The sequence below is a fragment of the Armigeres subalbatus genome, chromosome 3 (assembly GCF_024139115.2).
Source record: "Armigeres subalbatus isolate Guangzhou_Male chromosome 3, GZ_Asu_2, whole genome shotgun sequence".
NCBI classification, from domain to species: Eukaryota; Metazoa; Arthropoda; class Insecta; order Diptera; family Culicidae; genus Armigeres; species Armigeres subalbatus.
Genome location: NC_085141.1, coordinates 219184393 through 219206408, shown reverse-complemented (window position 1 = coordinate 219206408; position 22016 = coordinate 219184393). Strand labels below are relative to the sequence as shown.

At 40.6% G+C, this 22016-nt stretch overlaps 2 protein-coding genes across 2 annotated transcripts in view; both read left to right on the top strand.

Annotated features, from left to right (window-relative positions):
* Positions 1-19651, top strand: part of LOC134219932 (uncharacterized) — a 44663-nt gene extending 25012 nt beyond the window's left edge. Inside the window, exons 4-5 of the mRNA XM_062698836.1 lie at positions 7351-7839; positions 19270-19651. Coding sequence (XP_062554820.1) covers positions 7351-7839; positions 19270-19432 — 652 coding nt within the window. The 3' untranslated portion in view covers positions 19433-19651. The remainder of the gene's footprint in view (positions 1-7350; positions 7840-19269) is intronic.
* A 135-nt stretch (positions 19652-19786) lies between these two features.
* On the top strand, positions 19787-20155 carry LOC134222304 (ice-structuring protein 4-like). The gene has a single exon (XM_062701446.1). The coding sequence runs from the start codon at positions 19787-19789 to the stop codon at positions 20153-20155; it is 369 nt and encodes a 122-aa protein (XP_062557430.1).
* Positions 20156-22016: the final 1861 nt, after the last annotated feature.

Sequence of the window (22016 nt, the reverse complement as noted above, 5' to 3'; positions counted from 1 at the left end):
AAGAGTTCATTCCGATCAGAAACATTGATGAATACTAGAAAAGTGGCGCTTTCGCCCAAACATGTTATTTTCCCATAAGACCACTGGCGTTTCCCTGACCCCTGACCTCTACCTGCACACTGGATTTAAATTTGAAAAATTGATGTGCGGAAATGCATAGAATAACAAGATTTTGATTAGTTTATTTTATTTTTCTTTTAGGCTGCCAAAACATCAAAATTTTATTTGTTTGTATCAGTGCACAAGTGAAAAGTAAGGTTACGCGACACCTGCATAAAACGTCATGGCTGAAATCAGAAATTCATGATAATGACGTATTTTTCGTTTCGGTTAGGCAAAACAAGCGATTTGGGCCGAAGGAGAATTTTTTTTTCAAGTCTGTAGCGAGAAACATCCCTCACTCGCTACTTTTTTCTATAGAACAAGCATGAAAGATAAACGAAAATCGTGCTTATTTAATGAAATTCTGTTTTCGTTTCATCATTCTTACGAATCACTGAGTTTTCGCGAAAATATCCAGTGTGCAATTTATATAAAATTTATGATCGCAACGGGATTTGAACCCAGAACAACAACAAAAATAGCAGTGCAGTCGCCCATGACTATCATGGTATCGCGGGGGTTAACTAGTTCAAATATTTGCTTAATGTATTCCGCGTGCTTACCCTTTACGATACCATCGGGAAATGGTCGTTCAGCAGAAAGTCAATTAAGCGAAAGCCATTTGGCCGAAAGTTATTTCGCTGAATATGTTATTCGACAGAACAAACCATTACAAATGAATAAAATTACAAAAAACAAATTAAGCCGAAACCCATCTGGCCGAAATGGATGTACGGCCAAACTGGTAATTTGGCCGAAAAGCCGTTTCTTCGAATAGGTTATTCGGTCAAACATGCCTTTGATTGAAATAGTCTCCTAAGCAGGCTTTGCAATTTATCCCATCATTCGATCTTCTGAGCAAAGATACTGATGATATGCTGGGATATCGATCTTAGTTATCTATCTGCTCAGTAAACAAAGTGCAATGTTCGCCATGAGGAAAAGTTTTTTCACTGTTTTTGTTGTAGCAACGCCCGCGCAACATGAACAAACCGCGCTGGCTATCAGGATCATCATCAAATGCTCAAATGATAATATCTTACCAGAGTACTCTTTGATTAGGGATAATATCTTTGCACAAGCAAAGGTGATATCCTGTGCTCAGATGATATTGCAATGCCTGCTCCTAAATCGAACGTTTCGGTCATACGTTAATTTTTGCCAAATATTACTCGGTTAGATGACTCGACCTAACGTGTTATTCGGCCAAGTGGGATCCGGTCAAACGACTCTTATCCATATTTGAGATTTCTAGAACCCAAAATGTTCGATCCTTTGGTAGCTTAGCTTAGGCATGGTTGGATTAATAAGTCATGCGACCGTAAAATACGTTTTCTTCTCAGTAATTTTATTGAATTGCAATACGCGTTGAAAAAAAAATGCTTTTGAACTGTGTTGCTTATCTCGATCGAATAGATGCTGAACACATATGCCACATCCGCTATTTATTTACACAGGATTTTGTTTTTACACGATTTTTTTTCGCTCGTATTTTTGATCGTGTGACTTCAATTTGCCACCAATCTCTTCGCAACATGTTTCAAAAAATCCAGAATAAATCAAAGAAAAATCACATGACAATTAATATACGTTAAACATTTAGGATGAGTGGAAAATTGAGAAAATGTAAATCGTGTAAAAACAAAATCCAGTGTATTCTCATTGTTCTGTGACGAGAAAAAAAACCACCATACATGCCCGATGTGCAGAAGTTATCGGATCGCGATGGTTCGGGTGGCAACTCGGATCGCGCAAACTATCAGCGTACTCTTAATTCTCTCACTCGAATAAACCAGGAAAACACATTTCTGACTGTCGCGCGATTGTTCTTCAAGCTAATGAGAACACGATCAAACGCGCATTATTTTTGACGTAAACTACGTCTAATGGGAAGACTCGGATACAGGGTGTCAAATGAAAATTTCAACACTGGGGACCGTCACGAAATCATGTAAGATTTGTAACATTAATAGGTCCTTTATCTTTCAATGGATTTTAATGATTTATGTATCAATCGATTCCTAAACTCTCCACCAATTTCCCAGTAGTATTGAAACTATTGATTATCAACGCTAAACTATTGAAAATTTTAGTTCTTTCATGCACCATGCATCCCCTATACAGCGAGTTCCAATTCTTGGTAATTGCCTACTTTTAGGGTATTATCTATTATTGAACTGGGTTGTATGAATGGGGTGGCCCCCCAGACAGCTAGACAGTGAAGTCGCTATCTCCCTCATAGATTGGGAGATCCTGCTAAAGCTGGGTAGTATTGTCGTGGTTGTCGATGGTTCCTTCTCTTCTATATTGAGTTCTATATAGAGCGGAATAGCTAGTTAAGTGTATTATATTTGGTTTTACGTAGTTTACGTCGAGCGGTCGTGTCTTGTATACAACCTCAAATTTTTTTTTTCTCATTTATTCACCCGAACAAAGCAAAACAATATATTTGACGCTGACAGCAAGGCCCAAGGCCCTGACGAGATTCAAATGAAAAATTAAAATAAATATGCAGCACTGCACTGTGTTATTTATCGCAAAATCGAACGTTGTTATGCGGCTGACAGCGTCACTGGCATTTAATTGAAGTTCGGAAGTCGATTTCCACACTTCCGAGCACTCTTCCGACAGTTTGTTGGTGTCAAACTGAAATTTTATTTTGACAGCCATGATGTCGGAAATAAGTTCGGAAGTAAAACGTCGGAAGTTGGAAATCAATTTAGTGTTGGCGGCATAATACTGCCAATTGAGTCAGCTTCAGGAGGTGCACCTGGAACCAGTTCTGCCAGGAGACAGTTACGGAACTGAGCATTTGTGACGTCTCTTGACAACTTAACATTTGTGACACTAAATTAAGTTTTTTTTATCTTTTCTCAGAAGCGAGTGATACTCATGTCGTATACTTTCAAGTGATTTTTAATCAAAGGAATTGAGCACATTGGTGCCGTTTGATGGATTGAAATTCGCGAATGTTTTCTTAGAAGCGAAAGCCATGTGTCACCTTCAAGTGACCACTCGAATAGCACAAATACAATAACAAAAGTTTATCCACACCTACCAATTTCCATTTTTTTGTTTTCTGAGATTTTATTATTATTAATCATTAAAAAGTGTATAGAAATATGTAATACGAAAAAAAGGTATATTCACCCCAGTGGCTCAACTTCGTGTGACCACCTTTGGCTTCAATAACTGCTCAGCATCGTCGTGACATCGAATTCAACAAGCTCAGCAGTTGTTTCCGTGCCGGTGATTACCTGACGGAACTACTGGATGATTGTTGCTTTTTGTTTCTGGACCTTAATTCACAAAATTGACCAGAGATGATCGATCGGCTTAAGGTCTTGCCGCTCCATAACCTTGAAACGCTTTTCCTTGAACCTCTATGAAACCAGCTTTGAGAAGTGCTTCGGATATCCGTATTGTTGGAACGTATATCTGCGCCTCCCCCTTTAGCTTTTGTGCGGCCACAGGTAGTTTTCGCTTCAAAATGTCCATATAAATCTTCTTAGTCATGATTCCATCGATGAGCTCAAGTTCTCCAACACCGGGTGCAGCCATAGGACCCCACATTACGACCTGCAGAAAAAAAATCAAAGTCATGCTCAGTTGGTTGTAAAATCAATGAAGGTAAAGTATCACCACCGCCTTGCTTGACTGTAGGCCGCAAACACTCCTTTTCAAACTTTCACCGCTATTTTCTAGACTTTCGTCTCTCGTCTGACTGTCTGAGCCATCACATGACCATAACCACGGAGTGTGGTCCTGAGCCCACTTTTAATATTTTTTGCAAACAACCATGGCGCTACTCTGCCCTTAAGACCTTTCTTATGAAGACGATTTAGTACAGATTGTGATGAAACTGGCAATTTTGTAATTGTTCTGCGATAATTCACGCGAAAAGTGAGTGACAGGTAAAAGTAATGAAACTTATCGAGAAGTAGGAAGATCAAATGTATGTAGATTGAAGGGACTGAGGAAACCATACATAGGGAGAGATATGTGTGAGAGGAATATGTATGAACAGCAGCAAGCGTTGACCTTCGGTATCAGTTTTGTTGCGTGCTGTGTCGAAATTGAATTTCAGCTTGGCACATTGATACTCAATTTGAAATTTCAAAATTTGAAGATCATTTCATATTATATATTTCATATTGAAGATCATTCATATTTCATTTAATCACAATTCAAAATATTCATTTCAAAATATTCATTGTTTGGATGTGTGACAGCATGCTGCGAGATATTCGTGCCTCCATTGCCGAACGTCTGATCAAAATAATCACGAGTCAAAGACTGAAGAGAGTCGATGCAAGTAATAGTAAAATGAAGATTTCCGTCCTTGATTCGAAGTTCTCCAGATCAATCTTGAGTTCAGAGCAATTGATCTACAAAATCAACTGGACTCGGTTCAAAGCAAATTGTAACCCATGATTTTTTTTATTTAGATTGATTGCTGATGTGTTCTGTTAAAGAAGGGATTATATTTTCATTCTACCTTTATGCCTAGGGGCGTGTTCTTTCAAAGAAAAGATTATCTTCCTCTTTGCATCATGTCAGGCATAACCTTCGATCAGATTTTGTTTTGCCTTTTTCATACAATTAAGTTTTCTCAAAACGATAAATAGTTAAACAATAATTTGATGTGGAAGGACTGAAGGCGAGTTTTATTCAAATTAAATTATTTTCTATGCTATATTATATGCTACTCGAAAGAGCGGAAAGTAAATCATGTCAAAATGCAATTTTAAAATTACTTCAGGGGTTTACAATTTTTTCGCATATAACGCATTGATCCCGCCGCTTCTCATCCCCAAAATTATTACATGATTTGTCCACGCAGTGGTGACAGAGCAGTGCAAAACTAACATTGTGCAAACCAAGTTCTAATGTTTCCACAACCAGCGCTCCAACAGATCGCATGGTAGTCCCCCTACACCTACCGTCTGTCTGTGTTACATGTAAACGTTATTTACGGTGCACATGGGCCGGCTCCGCGCAGCACCTAGCAATCAGCAACTGATTAGCAGGTGATTTTCCCTTGAACACGCGTTATTATTTATTTCAATTTTTGCCGCCACAATCCCGTGTTTGTAGCGGCTTGTCATCGTCGTTGGGTCGGTTGTGTTTGTGCTTCGTTTGTACCTTGGTAGGTGCGCATAATGGGTTCCGAGAGTGTGTGGTGCGGTGTGTCTGCCGTTCATTTGCGCCCGCCAGCCAGCCAGCCAGCCGGTAGCTCGCTTACCTTCGATGACGTCAGTTCAGAGCTTCGCTTAGTTGAGCTGTTGAACTGCATATGAGGTCACCCGAAGGTTAAGTCGCTATATACCTAAACATGATGCAAGGTTTACGGTGGAATTAGCTCGGAAAACGATTCTTCCGAACTTAAGGGTGACTAGATATATCCGGGCTCTTATCGTTTCGTTGTAGATGAGGATGAATGATAAGCGTAAAGACTGTGTATGAATATTGGTATGTAATTAGCCAAAAAGGATTCTTGTGAAAATACAAAAAGGAATCTTGCCTACAGGCTCAGTGGGTTTCCGATAACAGGTTTGTTCGTTAAAAGGAAAGCTTTGTGTGCCTTCTGAGAGGATAAAATATGCTGCTGGGATAATTCCACGTAGAAAGGTGTATTATTCACGATGAGAAATTTGTTGCGTCTATGAAAAAGCTAGTTGAATCATCATACTCAGAAACAGATGTAACTCGTAGTTGATTTCTATCCACATTGATTAATCAAATTTTAATTTAGTACTTCAAACGTTATAATCAATGATATGATGTTGTATGTAATCACTTAACGCAATCCCTTTAGTAAATACTGGTTATACATTTTTAAAGATCCCTACGATTCTGAAGACTACATATTGTTTAATTGTCAGTTCCTTACGCATATATGTACAAGTTGAAGATTATTTTTTATTACAATCAGTCTGCACTGAATCCACTGTTTTTTTATTATAGCTGTTATAGGTAAACATTTGTAGACTATAGTTTCTTATATTCACTAGAACATATTTAGATTTTTCGCTTATTACTATATACATCTATTTTAGAACTCATTTGTAGTTTAGTTTTTCATTGGTATTAGCTGCACATTCTTTGGCTTCTATTTTTGTAGCACACTAATAAGCTCAACACACCTTCCCCTAACCATGCATTAACCGATCTGACTTCTATTTGCAAAAACAGTGGCAAACCAGCGCCAGCTACCGCACATTGGAGTAGAGATTTTGAAAGCCAAAGTACGATGTACGCTCCCTAGATTCATTATGCGTTTTTCAAACCACTCACCTTTCGTCGCTCGGAAAACCGGTTCAACTTTCCAACTAAAATTGCTCCCACGTCTCTGGTTCATCCTTGTCCATTGCCTTTCCTTTCTACACACACACACTGACTGCCCGCGCGTGAGCATAATCAATATAACCATCCAATCATAACAACAACAGTCCGTGTCCGCGTCTAATGTTTAATCTTAAGCAAGCCAGCAAGCAATAATTCCTGTGATTGAGAGAGAGCTAAGTTAATACCATTCAGATTAACGACCTTTTTATACCCTCTTCTAAATATCGCATAAGAAACGAACACTTGCTCAAACCGATAAACGCATTGTAATGTTTCTAGGTCAAGTGGTTCATCGTCAATACGCTCCAACAGCAGTAGCACTACTCCGACCCCTTACCTCAATCCCGAACTGTCCATATTTGCCACCTCCCGCAGTCCCAATGGCACCATCAATCTGTCGCACCTGAATCAGTTGCAAATTAACCAACTCACGGCTACGAATAGCAACATCACCATCACACCAGCTAACAACAACAGTTCTAACAGTCATAGCAGCGGTGCCAAAGCACCGGCCTACCCCAAACATCCGGTCTCGATAACGGCCGTTCCGGTTGCATCGCCAACACGAGCCTCGCCGAAAGGCGTCCAGGCGCGGCAGCCCCCACCGGCGTTGATTCCGGTCAGCTCAGCTGCCGGCAATGCCACCAAAAACAATGGCAACAGGCTGCTACCAGGCGAGCTTTTACGCGGAAAGTTACTCAATGATCCAAGTATGGCCGCAGTTGCTGCAGCGTATGGTGCCATTATTCCTAATCCTGCTTCCTTCCCCAAACCCTCTTCTTCTTCTACCTTTCTGTCCAACCCTGTAGCGAGTAAATCTAATGTAGACAATACCAGATATAAGAGCGTAATTACCTCACGAGCAGCAATGGATGTAATCGATCTATCTTCCCCTCCAAGGTCAAACATGGCAGGAGCGGCTGCTGCAGCGGCAATGTCCCAGCAACAGCAGCAGCAACAGAAACGTTCCAATGCTGCAGCTGCTGCCGCAATGACCAACGGTCGGTCCAATACGACCATCACCTCGAACAACAACTACCGCTCGTCGGCGGCGGTCCTACAGCAGCAACTGCAGCAGCACCAGCAGGCCGCCGTGGCCGCCCAGCAGCAAGCGGCCGCCATGAGCATCGACGCCGGCGGAACGCGGCACGGCAATGTCGTGATGCTGCCGGAAATGACCATGGCCGGCACCCCGTACAAACCGTACGAGGTGGTTAAGAAGCCGATCGAGAACAAAACGATCTACTGCATCAACAAGACCCCGTACCGGAACAATGACTACCTGATGACCATTCAGGACCTGAAGGACGTGTTCTTCCCGTACATTAGCTTGGATGTGTGCCGGAGGGTACTGAACGCGTTGGAAATCAGCCTGTTCGTTGGAAATAGGTGAGTTCTATGGTAGATTGATAGTGTTTTGGATTCATAATTATGAAGGTTGTTAACAGATATTGGATCGCTATCGTTGAGCCATTCATAATGTCTGAATTGTTGACTCAAATCGATAAAACATGTTCCAATTGGTGAATAGACGCTGGTGATCTCAATTTACTGTATATGGGCTCAATCCTTCATCAAACATTCGAGAACACTTAAACGGATACTGTCTAAACAGTTTTGCTTCATAATTCCAAATTAATACTCAAAATCTGGAAATAAAATTTAAAAAAAAATCTCGTCGTTTTGCAACGACAATTTGAATTTTCCAAAGTTATCTTGGACTTTAAATAAATTTTAAATATTACGTCAAGAAATTATGAAAATTTTGTCATCGAATTATTTTCACGACGATTTTTTTTTGTAATTTTGCAACAAAAAAAAAACAAATTTTGCTTTCAATGTTTATAGCTAAATGTTTTAGATTTTACGTAATGAATCTCGTGACATTTTTTTTCTTTCAACATATTTTAACATTAGCGAAAAAAAATCTAAAAACTATTGAATTGTTTGATGAATTTTTTGAAAAATAACCACATTTTTAAAATACTTGCGATACCAAAAATATGTTATCAATTTTTAAAAATTAAGTGTTGGTGTTGTTTTACAGTCAAACCTCCATGAGTCGATGTTCTATGACTCGATATCGACTCATGGAAGCAAATTATGCCATACTAAAAAAATATTTCTGGGTTACTGTGATGGTCCCTTCGAACAGCTTTCCAAGGATTTTCATCTCCACTCCTCGATATTTCCATGAGTCGATGGTCCCTTCAATATCGTCTCATGGAGGTTTGACTGTAAACCGTATGTGAGAGATTTCGCGCCAAATCGAACAAATGTTGGCAGCTTTTTCTCAGATTTCAATTAAACTTTCTGGACAAGTAGACTGTCACAAAAAGCCACTTTCCATACTAAGTTTTTAATCTAGACTATCTTTTGAAAATGTTCAAAAAGATTTTGTTTTGTTAAAAAACTCTGGGACGCAATAATCGGGCCAATCAATAGGAAACAACTAAACTGCATTTGGATAGTAAAAAACTGTTGTAAGAAAAACTCAAAGGTGCAGCCCAATCGGGTTGTACGCAAAGGTGACGTAGGACTACGTAGCTATATGAAATGGATGATATTTGTCATCATAATTTGTGTCTTTTTATTAACATTGATCATACTGCTCGGAGGTCAACTGAACCAAGAAGCCAAATAGTAGCTCCCAGTTGGATGGACTTTGAGTCTTCAACCGTGGAGAAGGTCCGCATCGCCGCCAGCCACTCGAGTGGCTTTTAGTGGTGGACATCAGTATCCTAGAAGACACCATCCTCAAAAATGTCCGAAATAAAGGAGAATTAAGCAGAATAGGAAGTGGCGCGAAACCAATCGCAAATATATTTGTTTGCTACGTTTATTTTCCGCCCGCGATGGAAGCGCACGTGCATCGTTTTCTATGGCGCTGGTGGCAAAGTGAGAGGAACTTCAAGAATTAATTACTCACAAGTCACAGTCCTTTTCAAGACTTAAACTATTTATCCAAGAAGATGTATTGGGAAAAATCTTCACCCAAACAAAAAGTTTTCGAGTTTATCCGTTTAAACGACAATGACGATTATGTAAAGATCCTTTTTTGAATAATGCGCCATTTCAAACACTAAAGCAGCTAAACGAATGGATGGCGTCTTCATCGATTTGGGGCCGTCCACAAAGTACGTCACGCTTCTAGGGGGGAGGGTGGTTCAGAGCAGCGTGACGATCCAACAATAATTTTAGAGGTTTATTACAAAAAGTGTGACGTAGAGGTGAGGGGGGTCGAGAATCGCCGATTTTTGCGTGACGTACTTTATGGATCTTCCCTTGGCTGTCGTCGACGGAAAGTGAAATTTTCTGGCAAGATTATTTGGTTTTGTTTCTTTTGGAAATTAATTCAATTTTTCCCGGACCATCATTTTTTTTTCAAAAGAACAGGGTTGTTACCGAGATCCTGAAATATTTTTCGCCTATTCATAATCTTCCTGATTTTTTTTTGTGTATTCAAGGCGGCATTCTTAGGTATTTTTTAAGTCATTCCTGCTGTCACCGCTCCAAGAAATTCCGCGGATTTTTTTTTACAAAATTTCATTATAATTTTTCGAATTTTAAATGCTGTAGAAATCCTCTTTAGGCTGTGGAAATTTATTTACTAGCAATTAATGCAAGGATCCTCATGAGGTCTGTTGGTAATCCTATACAAATACCATCGGAGTTATCCGAAAATATCGCAAAAATGCTCCAGAAATAACTTTAGAGAATCATCTTCTAATTTTTGAACGACTTTCTGCGGAAGCACTTAATAGAATGAGGCATCACAACAAAGAATATTTTTGTCTTTTCAATTGTTGTATAACCCCTTACTCGTTCTAGATATATGCTATGAAAGCAATATAAAATGTTCCAACTATATAAGAATTCCTGACGAAAAAATGAAAAAGTGGTTCATCGTAAAAGAAATAATCAGAAAATAGATGTTCATGTCCTTTAATAGACATGTTTTGTGTGCGTCATGTTTCAGAATGTTCCTCATTATATTTGTTTAAAGAATGCTTAAGACTGTAATCCATTTAAGAAGGGCTTGTATAATTCCTAAAAATAAGGTTAACAGCCTTCAAACGTAAGTTTTGTTCTCAACAACATTTGCTAATAAAAATAAGGCCCATCTAGATAGACTTAAAAATAAATTTTAAATTATAGTTCCTAGATCTAGAATTTTTTTTTTATTAAATTTTCACATAAAACTAAATCCGTGCCAAACCGGCACGAAACCCTAAAATCGTTATGTAAATCCGCGAAAACCGCGAAAATCGAGAAATCCACCAATGCGATGGTTCTCCGTTGAAAATGCTACCATCGCCTTCGTGCTGCTGTGTCCGCTCTGGGTGAAATCTTGTTCGAACTGAGGATTGGATCCAAACCCGCAAGTTGCTTGATTTTGATGTCTGTGCTTGCGATGCATGCACGAGATTGGTTGTTTTAATATTTCTAAACTGTTTGACAATTTTCAAAAATTAATAGTTGAAAGTCTGTATTTTTAGAACAATACAATGAAGCGTTGATTCATTCTTGATCGAATGGTCTAAAAATATTGGAAGTCCATCGAGAAACGGCTGAGATATTAAAGTTCAAAGTCTATCATATTTTCGTGACGGTCTTCGATTTTCGCAATCGCAAAGTGTACCCCAATATAGTAAAGACAAATGTTAACCTACGTCAACATTTTTTTCGATTGTATAACATTTCACCGAAAACTATTTCGCGGAATTCATTTTCGCGGTTGAACATTTCGCGGAATGACATTTGGCGGTTTGTAACTTTTCGCGGTACGACATTTTGCGGTTTGTACCTTTTCGCCGAATGGCTTCTGGCGGAATGTACCGTTTCGCGGAATGCACCATTTCGCGGAATATTAATAATAATAGCCTTTGTTCATTCAGCATTCCCACAAATATTACCTGCGAGGTTTCTAGGCCAAGTTACCGTTTTTTTTTGCATTCGTTTAACACGAGATTAACACGTTGAAATTTTTATAAAAGCCGAAAAAACGATAAATTTCCTAGACCGGGCCGGAAGTTGAACCCAACCTCTTTCAGCATAGTCTTGCTTGGCAGTCACGCATCTTCCCGCACGGCTAAGGAACGCCTCCCAGAATATTTAGAAATAGTTTCAACTGCCCCTTATACCGGGCTGAACCATCCATTTAAAGAAAACGTTACCCCTCCTTTCGCCTTATACCGGACAGGAGCGTTCATTTAAAGAAGGCATTATCAACTCTCTACGCCTTATATCAGGCAGATGCATCCACTTTAAGAAGGCGTTACCCCTGCCTTCGCCTTATACCGAGCAGACGCATTCTTTTTAAGAAGGCATTATTAACTCCTTTCGCCTTATACCGGGCAGACGCGTTCTTTTGAAGAAGGCATTATCAATCCTTTCGCCGCCTTATACCGGGCAGATGCATCCATTTAAAGAAGGCGTTACCCCTGCCTTCGCCTTACACCGAGCAGACGCATTCTTTTTAAGAAGGCATTATAAACTCCTTTCACCTTATACCAGGCAAATGCATCCATTTAAAGAAGACGTATCCCCTCCCTTCGCCTTATACCGGGAAGACGTGTTCTTTGAAAGAAAACATTAGCAACTCCTCTCGCCTTGTAACGGGCGGTAGATGGTGGGGTTTCAGGTTTCGTAACCCGCAACCCGAGTCGAACAATATCGGGTTCGGGTCGGGCACGGGTTTGCGAGACAAAAAAATAGGGTCCGGGTCGAGTACGGGTTTAAGAAATAAAATACTGAAAATTATTTTATTCAGTTTTGTTAATCGTGAAGCTAGTTCGTTGTTTGGGCTTACATTTTTCTCAGAATCAAGAGAACCAGAAAATATCTAATTAGATATTTTAGGGAAAAATTTTGTGCGGGCTTAAATAATTTAATTATGTCGGGTTCGGGTTTGCATTAAATCCAAAAAAATAGCCCAGATTTCATGTAATTAAGCAGAAATCGGTAAATATTTGAATGATAATTATTCTAACTGAATTCCGCCAAATGGCATTCCGCGGAATGATTTTCGGTGAAAAGGTACATTCCGCGAAATGTCTTTCGGAAAAAGGTGCATTCCGCGAAATGTGTTTCGGAGAGTTGATACATTCCGCGGAATGTCGTACCGCGAAAAAAAATTTCGCGAAATGTTTTTCGGCGAAACAGTATACAACCTTTTTTTTTCCTTCAAGGTGCCCAGCTTGCGATGTATGGACGGTTGATAGGGAACATAATTACCTATCTCGAGACAACATTTCGTCCAAATCAAAAGAGGTGTTTTTTTTGCAAATTGACTTTTAATTTTTGAAGTCGAATTTTTTTAGTTATGACGCTCTCCTATGCTTAAACTATGATGCTTGCTGTGTTAATAATGCTCCCAAATTTTTAGCTGATTCGGAAGTAATTTGACTTAGCACGTGCAGTTTGATGTTCGTATAAAAATTGCTATGAAAACAGTATTTTTTGTGGAAACCCGTTCCGCAACGTTGCTCATTAAGCTCTATAAGGATATATCGACATAGTTGTTTCATAATGAAGTTTAAAAAAATCATTCGTATTAATATGTTTAAGAAATTCTCTTCAATGGCAGTATGTTTCTCTAGGAATTTCTATGAAGTTTTCCACATCCCGAAGTTATCTTTTTCTCTTTTATGAAAATGAAAAAAAAACGGAATGTCATTCTTGACAGCGTTGCCAAATGCACCGATTTGACGAAACATCCAGCCATTGGATTTCCGTGAAATCAACACATTTACTACTCGCGCTACCGAATCTGGCCCGGTGCGTGTCCACTAGTCTGCCAAGTTTCCACTCATAGGAGGGATTTTGTCCTCCTTGAGTATCACCAAATCACCAACCTTGACCTCGGACCGTTGTTGCAATTCGGACAAATAGTCTGCTGACCATCAGAAGTCGGTTCACATCTTCTGAATATGTTGCCATCTAGACAATGTTCCAGGTTTGAGCTGATCATAGAATGGCTCGGGAATAGCTGTGACGGCCAATTAGCAAGTGACCGGGCGTTATAACATTGTAGTCGTCTGAGTCTGCTGTTTGAGGAACCAGAGCTCACGAGTTGATTATCTCTTCAATTTGCGTCAAGAGTGTGTTCCATTCTCAGGGAATCAATTTTTCGTCGATGCGCATACGAAACAAGCGACAAAAGAGAACCAACGACAAAGCTTTGTTTTTGTCGGAGATAATAATGACAAAGATTCGAAAAATTTTGTCCACGACAAAAAAGAAAACAATTTTGTTGCTAACTTTTCATTCCGTTATTTTGCATTTTCTCGAGAGCAAATTTCGGTTTTATGCTATCGTAGTTTCTACTTCCATTGAAATATTCGAGAATCTAACGCTGATTACAAAAATAGCATCGTATTCCCAGTTCGAGCCTTGGTATTGTAGCCTTCGGTACCAACATGAGATTTATTGACGAGTTGATGAACTCTTGTGAGTGTAGTCCGCAGGAATACTGAGCACGTAGACGCATGTGCTATAGGCCTCCTGTTACGCATCCAAAAATGAGTGTAATTTTAATGCAATTCTATGTAACGCGATTGCCTCTCCACCACTGAGGCATTATGAGTTTAGCAGTGACACAGACCGGTGCCTGTAAACCCAATGGATCAAAGGATATGGCGATTTCAGACAGAATGTATCGTTTCGATACCGGCTGCGTTAGGTCAGTGTCACTTGTAGAGTTTCTTAGTATGCCAAGGTTTTGATCATGTTGCTCACGCCATTCAGTTCGTATGACACTCGATGCTCTTTTTGATCTTCTGGTAGGAATTCGATAGTATTTGAGCACCTTTTATGCAGTTGAAATCCACCCTTGTCTATTACCTCGGCCAATTCTGTGCGAGCAAACGATAATGTAAAAATTGAAAAATCATTTTTGATTATTTTGGCTGCGCAAGGGTAAGACTCTCCTTCATCGTGTGGTAATTTTTACAAAGTGCGAATAGTCAAATACGGTGCTGATGCCGTCCCATAAGTGACGGTCAATAGTTCGCGTGTCTTACATTGTTCTGTGGGGTCTGATCGCCATATTATCCGTTGAAATTTAGTATGCTCGTCGAGCACTCGTACCATGCGATACATTTTAGGGCCGATTTCTTCACCTCCGCTTAGGCCTTAAACCAGGTTCAAACGTATGGGTAAGCACCGCTTAAGGGTTAAGCGGAGTTGAAGAAATTGGCCCATAGAGATGTCAGTTGTAAACACGAAGGCGTGTGTTCGAAACCACGGCCTTCTGGACGAATATAGGCTAGCTGTTCTGGATCAGAACTACGACGTCATAGTGTTTACTGAAACCTGGCTTGATTCTCGAACTATTTCGAGCTACGTTTTTGAAGCCGGCTACGAAGTTTTTCGCTGTGATCGCAACACGGAGAATAGCAGGAAAACTACCGGAGGTGGCGTACTTGTTGCAGTTAACTCCAGCTTGAAAGCAAAAATGCTTGAGGACGATTCTTGGAACACCGTTGAGCAAGTATGGGTTGTTATTCAGCTTGGTGACAGGCAACTATTCCTCTGTGCTGTGTACATCCCTCCGGATCGGACTCGCGACTTGGATCTCATTGACACACACTGCCGATCTGTATCTTGTGCTTCAGATATGGCCGCGCCTTGTGATGAGGTTGTGATTTTGGGCGACTACAACCTTACGAGCATTACATGGACTCCTATTCACAGCGGCTTCTTCCGTCCGGATCTTGAAAGCTCCACGTTCCACGCAGGTGCCGTTAAACTTCTGGATAACTACAGTATCGCAACGCTATCTCAAATCAATGGCGAGGTTAACGAGAATAATCGTTCTCTGGACCTCTGCTTCGTGAGTGGTCGTACCACGGCACCTTCCATCTGTTTGGCTCCTGCACCCTTAGTTAAGGATGTTGCTCATCACCACCCTCTAGTGATTGCCGTCGAAGATAATGTTATGCGTGATTTCTTCAACCCCGCAGCCGTGGTGTCGTACGATTTCCATAAGGCGGACCATCGCAGTATTACTGAACTGCCGTTCTACGCATACTTGTACCAAATTCAAAAAACGACAAATGAGAAAATGGCATTTGAAATTGAACACTAATTTTCATTGCTGGCTTATAACCATGATGCAATATAAGATTATTACATCACAGAACCATTCAAAAGACTTCATTTCATTGAAATCGTTCTTATTTTTCACTCACAAATTGAATTTGCGACAACGATCATGAAAAAAGTTTGGCGGGACAGTTATGCCGAGAAATAGAGGACTTGTTTTATGGTTTCTACGCATATCAGCCCCGCTCAATGCATGATTTCGTGAATGACTACTGCGATTAACATATGTCTCCACATGCTTTATCTATGGAAGTGAACCTTCCACGTGGTTGAAGTGATTATATCGCTTAGAATGAGTATTGTACAAATTACTCCCATTAAACCAGTGCAACAGGCTAAGATTGCAAGATCTAAACAGAAAATGCTATTTCAATGTGTGTTGCTCCATAAAATAACAAAATCCGCCATAATGATGAATTTAATCACCGCGAGACAATTATGCGTAGAAATTAAGCAATGGGACAAATAGACTTGATGTTGTTTTCAATGATTTTCCGAACAAAGTTCGAAATCTGTTAGAGTTTTCTAAAAGTATACATTAAAATAGACTGCTCTATGGTGAAAAGTCAAAATCCACAAAAACTAACATGGGACAACTATGCGTAGAAGGGCAGTGAAGTGCTATCAAATATGGATTGGGAACATATTCTTGATCCAGTAGACATTAATTCTGCTTTCTCACATCATGGTGTACATCATCGACAGGCATGTCCCAAAAAAGTCCGTTCGATCAGACTCTCGTATCCCGTGGATGACGAATGCTCTCCGGTCGCTGAAAAGGTGCAAGAAAGCTGCACTCAGAAGTTACACGAAACACCGTACGTTGCCACTCAAATTCCACTATGTTAGACTCAACAACGAGTATAAGCGGATCAGTCGTTATCATTTCCTACGCTACCAAAGAGGGATACAACGACGACTAAGATCTCACCCAAAGTCCTTTTGGAGCTACGTAAATGAACAGCGCAAAGAGACACCCAACAAGGTATATGCAACCTGTTCTCAGCTAAATTCGCCAGTGTGTTTGAAGACGAACAACTACCTGTTGATGTCGTGACCACCGCTGCCAGAAACGTCCCATTCTAATCAATCGCTCGGTGATATCGAGGTGAATGTCGAAGCCATTTCGAGAGCGATGTCAAAGCTTAAGACATCATCTAAGCCTGGTCCTGACGGTGTTCCATCGATGATTCTCAAAAAGAATATTACCTGTCTGCTGGAACCCCTTCTCCTGTTATTCCAACTCTCTCTATCCAGCGGCACATTCCCATCTTGCTGGAAGACTGCAGATATGTTTCCGGTCTACAAAAAGGGGAGCAAGTGTGATGTGAACAATTATCGGGGTATTACATCGCTTAGTGCAATAGCGAAGCTTTTTGAACTGGTTGTCATGGACCCGCTGAATGCCCACTGCAAACAATATCTTTGCGCTGACCAACATGGTTTTACAGCTGGCCGTTCAACAACTACTAAAAGGTTGTGCCTAACGTCGTACGTCACGGATAGCATGATTGCACGCACTCAAACGGACGTGATTTACACGGATCTTTCTGCAGCATTCGATAAGCTGAACCATAAAATTGCAATCGCCAAGCTTGACAGACTTGGAGTCGGTGGAAATCTTCTCGATTGGTTTCGATCATATCTGACCGGACGCCAGCTTGTGGTTGCTTTTGGCGATTGTCGCTCAGATAGTTTCCGCGCTTCGTCTGGTATACCGCAGGGCAGCCACTTGGGGCCTTTAATTTTCCTGCTTTACTTCAACGATGTTCACCATGTAATCGATGGACCACGGCTATCCTTTGCGGACGATCTGAAGATATTTCTTCGCATCTGCTCAATAGCCGACTGCCAATCCCTCCAAAACCAGATCACAGTGTTTGCCAACTGGTGTACTCTGAACCGACTTGTGGTCAATCCGGCGAAATGTTCGGTAATTACTTTTTCACGAAAGAAGGAGCTGATCCGGTTTAGTTACTCTCTTCTCGACACGACCATTAACCGAGTGCATTGCGTGAAAGATTTGGGAGTTCTTCTGGATTCGCAACTTACATTTACCCAGCACATATCCTTTGTCGTCGATAAAGCGGCCAGAACGCTTGGCTTTGTGTTCAGGGTGGCGAAAAATTTCACCGACGTACATTGCCTTAAGGCACTCTACTGCTCTCTCGTCCGGTCGACGTTGGAATACTGCTCGGCGGTCTGGTGTCCTTACTACAACAACGGTTCGGAACGCATCGAATCAATACAACGCCGCTTTTCTCGTTTTGCATTGCGCAAACTACCATGGAGAGATCCATTTTGCCTCCCTAGTTACGAGGATCGCTGCCAGCTGATCGACCTTCTTCCGTTGCGTATCCGTAGGGATTTAAGCAGAGCACTGACCGTCGCTGACATTATACAAGGAAGGATCGATTGTCCAGACATTCTGCAATAAATTAACCTTAATGTGCAACATCGGCCATTGCGGAATAGCATAATGTTGAGACTTCCCCTTCGCCGTACCATCTATGGTCTGGGCAACGCACTGAACGGGCTACAGAGATTTTTTAATAGGGTGGCATCAGTATTTGACTACCACTTGACAAGAGATGCGCTTCGCCGTAGTTTTGTAAATGTTTTTCGTCGTAGTAGCTGACGCGCATATGCTAGATAAGTGTATTTAAGTCCCATGACAAGTTTATTTTTCGTTGTGTTTTTACTGTTTTGTTAATAAGTTATTATTGTAATGACCATACTAGTTTTAAATCATCATTAGGATTACGAACAATCTGTTGATGTACACCATAAATAAATAAATAAATAAATAAATTTCAGACCGGAACTTGATGGTGCCGAAGCATCAAATACTTTTCTTAGCTTGGTTGTAGATGAACTTCGGTATACCTCGGTGGGGCAGGTAGAATCCTTCAGATGAATCAATTTCTCTGCTTCGAGTCGCCAAGTTGACTCACATTGTCACGGAAGAGAGCTTCACCGTGTAAAGGGTCGAATACAATGCTGCGTCATCCCAGACTTCAAAAACATTGAAATGAATTTTACTTGCTCGATTTTATGCTTTCCATATCGATTTTCACAGTGAAAGGTACCGTTCGAAAATTTAGGCAATGCAAAAGATGCTTTCCGCTAACAAGGAATAAATCACCCACTTTCAGCGATGGAATTGTTTACAAACACGAGTTGTTTTGTAAGATACTAATGTCCATACAGCTTATTTCATGGCCTACTTGATTCGACTGAATACGAGGGTTGGTTTTTCCATTTTTGTTCAAAGAACAAAGCCATGTGCCCCGTCTCTTCAGAGGACATACTTGAAGCGGTGGGTACCGCTTCGGATTCCCAAAAACGTTCGACGAGATCGTTTAAATACGTTGCTGCGATTCACATCGTACCTCCAGCTAGTAGTGTCGGCTAAACCACCGACCACCCGATCAAACAGTGTCTCAAGCTGAAGTTCTTTTTGAACAATACGCTTAATATTGCTGATTGCAACGTCCAATGTGTTCAAGTTTATTGTCAGTTTATTGTTCACTTCTATACTCACTGATGCAGATCTGTCGAAGTAACACGAATTTTAATTATTTCACAGAATATGTGTTCTAAAGTTACAGGGATGTGATGTTACCTAGGGGCATGTGGCGGGACCATAATCTTCATCATCACCTCCCCGAAACCGCCAACTAATAGATACCCTTGTTTATCTTCTTACAGCCTGCAATACCAAGCCCTCCTGGAAGCTGGCCGAACGAACGTCGACAAGATGCCCCTGGTGCAGGTGGTGGACGTGATGCAGTTCATGCCCCAGCTGCAGTACATGGTGCGGGGCCAAGTGGGCCAAGAGACGCCAGCGAACAAGCGCGCCCGCATCAGCTAGGAATTGGGGTGGGGGGTACAGCAGCAGTGCCCTCAGAGCACAGTAGTATCCGATCTGATAACCAGCAGTAGCAGCATCACCAACAGCATCAGCAGCAGCATCCATTCAAGCGGCGTAGCAGGGGTCAGCGCTTCCTGGAGCTTGACGCCCACGTCTCCCTCGGCGAGCGGCAAAAAGTCATCATCTTCATCTTCATCAACGCCATCCGGTTCCACTTCGGCCGCTATTGTCAGCAGTAGCAGCAGTAGCGGATTTTCTTCCCCATCGAATCCACTAAATTTCGACAAGAAAGCTCTCTCCTCTTGCCGGTACCAGCAAGAAAAGGCTGATTTCTATCAGGACGCATCTAGTCGAATGCTAGCGCAAGCATCATCTTCAGCATATTCGTTCCAGGAGTCAGCTCTTGCCGCAGCCGCTGCTGCTGCCGCCGCCCAGCAACAACAGCAGCAAGCTCAACAAGCTGCCGTGGCAGCTGCTGCCGCTCAACAAGCAGCTGCTGCTGCCGCCGCTCAACAACTCACAGCGGCCAACAGTGCGGCGATTTTCTCGCCCCATTTCACAGCCGGATCGTATGCCACCGGTCCGATGCAGGTCGGATCGTATGACAGCTCTGCCGTAACCGCTGCTCGTTCTTGTGCTCTGCCGTCACCCACCATTTATCCGCCAACCCCCCCACCCTCGGCGCCCTGGATTCATCCTTGGTATAGCGGCGATACCTTTTAGTCAGTAGCATCTAGCAGTATTGGAGCTCCATTTTTAATTATACTCAAACTCTTTCAAATAACTGTTGAAATAAAAGATTCCATGGAAATAGCGACTAATTTTCATAATTTAGTGTCGAAGCGTAGAAAACGGATCCTCGATCCATTCTTTCAACCAAAAATCAGCAGTATCTGGTACTTTCAGCACAAACCCGTAGAATTGCAAACCTGTCAGTAACATGATCAGTAATTATGTAACCAAAAGAAGCATAGCATTAATCAAATCGTATGAAATTGATACTTAAGTAATTTTTTGCTCTCCATGCTTCCTATATACAGAAGTGATCCAATGGCTCGACACGATCGGCCACAGCTATTTCAAACAACTCTCCATACCCATTGTCCTCTTACTAATTGTTCTTCAGCAAATCAAAATGCTATTCACATCAGCACTTGAGATATCGAAAACTAAAGTTACTACTATTTGTATTTTTAACTTATAACTTGAGAAGCAAAAGAAGAAAAAACTCACTATAAGCATTAAACTGTAAATTTAGGAAAAAATAAGGACAGCGAATCCTTAGAAAATAATTCTCGCAGGAAGAGGAAAAAACATCGTAATATAATCTAGCAGAAAGCGCAAAACTAAAAGAACTGAATAGACTTGAAATGATTCTCCCTACGGTCGAAGGGCAAAAGAAATCTTAATCTGTAAGAAGAGAAAATCGATTGGCAAAGAAGCAAGGGAAAAAAGATTGAAAGCAATTCGTTTTATATATGTTTCTTCGTTAAGTACTCTTAGTGAGCGAAACTACTTTGCTCCAGCTGAAGCGTGGAGAAAAATCGCAGTCAATAATAGGAACTGTCCAATTCGATGGATTTTCTCTTTGTTGTAAGAAGTAGAGAAAAAAATGTAAAAATAATTGTACATTTTTAGTTATCACTGTATGGTTCGAAAGTTAATAGCAGGGTTCTGTAGTGTGAAGGGAAATAAACGTACGAACGAGAACAAGTCCCAGATAGGTTGTAAGCAAAAAAGGAGGCGTGCAAATGGTTTGATTCTATATTCTGTTATATAGTCAGGACTTGAGCAATGTTTTAAGTTTTGATTAAAGCTAAAAAAAGTAAATTATATGTTTTTTATTTATTTTTATGGTTAAGAAAAAGGATGTAAGCATCATGCACTCTTTAGTTATTTACTGTAAACTCTATAATACCCGTTGAGGAAAAGGCTACTTGTTTATATTAAATATGTCTAATCATCAGACGAGCAGAAAAATATAATACGCTATCTGTGTAACGTAATTCTTCTAGTAGAAGGATCTCGTGAATCAAAATAAAATACTGTCTTCAATATAGATCACAGCCCACAGATCACCGATATTATTCTGCTTTCACTTTTTATTATCGTCTAAAGAGATTGTTGTAAAATTAAAAGGTAAAATTGCTATAAATCAGCCAACTTAAGAGCTACAGAAAAAGTTTTTTTTAGCAAAATTGATTGGAATAAGCTGCGCTACAACTTTGTAGAACATAGCATGTCAATATTCTGGGAAATAAAAAAAAAAAAATTTCTAATTTTTTTTATATGATGGCAGGCCTGGTAGCGGGTCACTTTTAAGTGACTTGGTCACTTTTTTCGGGCTAGTCACTAAAAAGCCTCTTTTTTCGACCTCAAGTCACTAAAGTCACTTTTTCTCACAAAAAGTCACTATTTTCAACTATTTTGAAACTATTGACCAAGTTTTTTTTATAAAGCTTTATGTATCCATCGGATGATGCTTTGTTCATGACGGAAATGAAATTACGGATCTTGGAAAAAACGATCGCTCTGAAACTTCGCGATCCATTTAACTTGCTGCTCTTATTGGCATTTCACCATT

What these genes read in the sequence shown, in the direction of transcription:
- LOC134222304 (XM_062701446.1), top strand. Translation starts at nt 19,787, where the DNA reads ATGCTAGCGCAAGCATCATCTTCAGCATATTCGTTCCAGGAGTCAGCT.